The sequence below is a fragment of the Mandrillus leucophaeus genome, unplaced genomic scaffold (assembly GCF_000951045.1).
Source record: "Mandrillus leucophaeus isolate KB7577 unplaced genomic scaffold, Mleu.le_1.0 Scaffold29, whole genome shotgun sequence".
Lineage (NCBI taxonomy): Eukaryota > Metazoa > Chordata > Mammalia > Primates > Cercopithecidae > Mandrillus > Mandrillus leucophaeus.
This window is the reverse complement of record NW_012103031.1, coordinates 240,155-243,903: the sequence shown is the minus strand read 5'-3', so window position 1 is coordinate 243,903 and position 3,749 is coordinate 240,155. Positions and strand designations below refer to the sequence as shown.

The 3,749-nt window shown below is 56.3% G+C and overlaps 1 protein-coding gene across 2 annotated transcripts in view; it reads right to left on the bottom strand.

The window, feature by feature from the left end:
* Positions 1–260: 260 nt before the first annotated feature.
* EPHB4 (EPH receptor B4) overlaps positions 261–3,749 on the bottom strand; it is a 32,234-nt gene continuing 28,745 nt past the window's right edge. The window contains exons 15-17 of one of the 2 annotated variants that reach the window (XM_011985664.1): positions 3,182–3,375; positions 2,849–3,004; positions 261–1,287 (exon numbers count right to left, since the gene is read on the bottom strand). In XM_011985664.1, the coding sequence (XP_011841054.1) occupies positions 1,158–1,287; positions 2,849–3,004; positions 3,182–3,375 (480 nt within the window). In that variant the 3' untranslated portion in view covers positions 261–1,157. The remainder of the gene's footprint in view (positions 1,288–2,848; positions 3,005–3,181; positions 3,376–3,749) is intronic. The other variant, XM_011985665.1, reaches the window with a different exon arrangement.

Sequence of the window (3,749 nt, the reverse complement as noted above, 5' to 3'; positions counted from 1 at the left end):
GAGGAACCAGCACAGGGGAGGGAGGGGACAGCCCCACCCCGGAGGTGCCCCAGGCTCTTGGCAGAGCCAGCTGGAGCCGTTAGAAGCAGATGCCGAATGATTCATCTCACCCCACCACCTCAAACACACCCTGGGGCTCATAACCGAGTTCCAGCCCCTACAGCCCTGCAGCCTCCAGACCTCTGACCCCTCTCTGTCAGTCACAAAGCCCTCCCTACCCAGCCCCACTCTCCTTAGAAATGTAGTCCATCACCCCCGTCACCCCCGGAGCTGGGACACGTCCCATTTTCTTTTATTCATACAAAAAGTTACTTTTTTAAATATAATTTAAGAACCCCTCCAAGCACCGGCATCCGTTTCTGGGTTCCACCACCACCTACCGCCCCTTTTACTACCTCACCCTGCACCCCTTCATGGGACACAGCTTGGGGGTCCCAGGCGGGATCCGGGGAGGTGGCATGACCAAGGCACTGTTCTGGAAACAGACACAATGATGGATCCCTGTTTCAACTTGGGCAAAGGAGGCCGTAGTGAAAAACAGGTTCCCTCCAACACAGAGTTGTGACAAGGACGGTAGAAAAACGAAACGAAAAAACAAGAAGGGAACGGGGAGAAAAATTAAGACCAAAAACAAAACTCAAAAACCTTCAATATGAAGGCAGCAGCTGGGGGAGAGGCATTTACAAGGGAAAAAATGATTGAGTTTGGTGGTGACAGCAGCAAGTTGGGACTACAAACCCCAATGGTTTTGTCACTGGGCCCTGACACCCCTTCTTGCCCCCTGGGACAGTCCCCCTCTCCGGAGCTGGCAAGGGAGTCACACTCTTTGGTCTGCGGGAAGGCACCCGTCAAGGTGAGGGGGGTCACCTGGGGAGGCTGGGAGATGATGGGCGCTTCCTTTCCCTCTGGTCACACCCAGTCCCGAGGGAAAGGCACCCTCACCCTTGGTCTGGAGTTCCCCGAGGGGGCTGGGGGGGTGATTTTCCCCTCCTATTATGGCAGAACCCCCAAATCCTGTCTCTCCAAATTGCCAACTCCCTACCCCACGGGTTCAAAGTGCAATCCAGCGGGGCTCAGGGCTGGGGGCCTCTGTGAGTCCCCACTGTGCCCCAGAAAGATGAGGAGGCCCTGTCCCTGGGGTGGGCAGTTCCTGCAGGTCAGTACTGTGGGGTCAGTCCTCCGGTCCCACCCGGGGCTCCCGGCTTGGCCTGGGACTTCATGTGCTGGACACTGGCCAAGATTTTCTTCTGGTGTCCCGCCAGAGTGACTCCGATTCGGAGCAGGTCCCTGTAGAAGGAAAGGAGAGCTCGGTGAGACCCTAGGGTCCCTGTGGCCGCTCTCCTCGCTTGGCTACTGAGCTGGTCCTAGCCTCAGCATTGTAAGCCAAACAGAAAAGCCAGCGGGAGAGGGACAACCGATGTCAACAGTTGCGGGGCAGTTTTAGGAGCCAGGCAGCCATCCTTCTGTGCAGCCGCAGTAGGGGGTGGGGCTGGAGGCCAGAGGCGGGGGGCTTTGGCTTGGGTACCAGGGAAGGAAGGAAAAGAGAGAAAGTCCCGCAAACTGAGACTAGGGGAAGAGGCTGCACAGATTGCCGTAGAGGGAAATGGAGATGTGAGAAAGAAAAGGCCGAAGTGGGAGAGGAAGAGCTGGGTGGAGAGGAAGAGGAGGTTGCTGATGGCTGGAGACTGAGATAAGGGGAAAAAAGGGAGAGGAGGCCCTCTGGGTCAGAGAAAGGCTGGGAAGAATTAGGGAGGGATGTGCCCAGGCCCCACGGGGCAGGGGCAGACTGGCCTGGGACCCTCTGGCTCTAGCCTCCTGAGTAGCTGAGACCACAGGCATGCACCACCATGCCTGGCTAAGTTTTTTGTTTTTGTTTTGTACAGATGGGGTTTTGCTATGTTGGCCAGGCTGCTCTCCAACTCCTGGGCTAAAGCATCAGTCCACCTCAGCCTCCCAAATTGCTGGGATTACAGGCATGAGCCACCACCCGGCCTTCACATTTGTTTTTTTTTTTTTTTGAGATGGAGTTTCACTCTGTTGTCCAGGCTGGAGTGCGATGGCACAATCTTGGCTCGCTGCAACCTCCACCTCCCAGGTTCAAGCGATTCTCCTGCCTCAGCCTCCTGAGTAGCTGGTATTACAGACACGCACCACCATGCCCAGCTAATTTTTGTATTTTTAGTAGAGATAAGGTTTCACCAAGTTGTGCACAATGGGCTCGAACTCCTGATCTCAAGTTATCCACCTGCCTCAGCCTCCCAAAGTGCTGGGATTACAGGCATGAACCACCGTGCCTGGCCTTCAGATTTTTATATTCCTTCTGTTATTCAACCTGGGATGAGAGGAGATCTTGGGAGAGAAACGGGAAAGCAGAAAGGGGGAGTAGCAGACAAAGGCCAAGTGGGGATATGCAGCCTTTGGGAGGCGAGGAATCATAAAACCATTTCACATGAAAGCTGAAGAGGATCTCCAAAACCTAGCCCAATCTTCTCCTTTTATGGGTGGAAAAAGAGAACCCGAGTTGACACGTTGTTACTGTGAGAGCCGGGCCTGGAATGCAGATAGATGCACAAAGATAGATACGGAGTGAGAGGCAGAAACGCGATGGCCCAGGGCAGTGATGGCAGGAGGAGGTGAGGCGGGCAGGCTGGCCCCAAAGAGTCCTTGGGTCCTTGGCTACATGGGGCTGTTACTGCTCCTCCGGGGCCCTTCTAGGCATGGCATGAACGCCGTGCGAGAAGACAGCGTTGGCACCCGAAGCTGACCCCAAAAGCCCCTGCAGACCCCATGGGCCTGACTCCAGCTGCCTTGCTCTCCCCACCCCACTCCAGCTCTTGCCACTACTTACTCGGCAGAGATCTGGCTGACCAGCTCAAAGGAGCCAAAGCCAGCGGCTGCAAAACTTTCTTCGTATCTTCCCATCTTGATGGCCCGAAGCCACTCGCCCACAGAGCCAAAAGCTGAGTAGTGAGGCTGCCGCTGGTCCAGGAGAGGGTGTGAGGCCCTGGGGGGCAAGGATGGGGAGGAATGCTGAGTACCAGGCGCGGGTCCGGGCGAGTAGGTGGAGCCCAGCCTTGGAGAGGCGGACAGAGACCCTTCCACCTAACATCAATGAACAGACACTTTTGGGCAAGGAGTGGGGGCAGAGAGCAGGAAGGGGCCCATTCCCTGCAGTCCTCACCCGCCATTCTCCCGGGCCACGATTTTGAGGCTGGCAGGGTTCCGGATCATCTTGTCCAGGGCGCTAACCACCTGAGGGAAGCGGGGCCGGGCATTCCGGTCTTTCTGCCAACAGTCCAGCATGAGCTGGTGGAGGGACGTGGGACAGTCTGGGGGCGGGGGCAGCCGGTAGTCCTGTTCAATGGCATTGATCACCTGGAAAGAGGGGAAGCAGCTCTGGGTAAGGCTGTCCAGGAAAAGCAAGATGCTAACAGGCCCAGGTAATGGTGGCCTGGCAGATGGTAGCACAGCAGCCACAGCCCCCACAAAAATCACAGATCCAGGAATCTTCCTAGCCGGAGTTGAAGCCCTCTGTGGCTGGAGGCCCCAGCAGCTCTTAGGCTATGATACAGACATGTTACCTCCCAACCCTGCCCTCCGTCTCTGCATCCTTCTGCGACCCAAATATGCTGTATCCAACTCTTTTTTTTTTTTTTTTTTGAGACAGTCTCGCTCAGTCGCCCAGGCTGGAGTGCAGTAGCGCGATCTCGGCTCACTGCAAGCTCCGCCTCCTGAGTTCTCGCCATTCT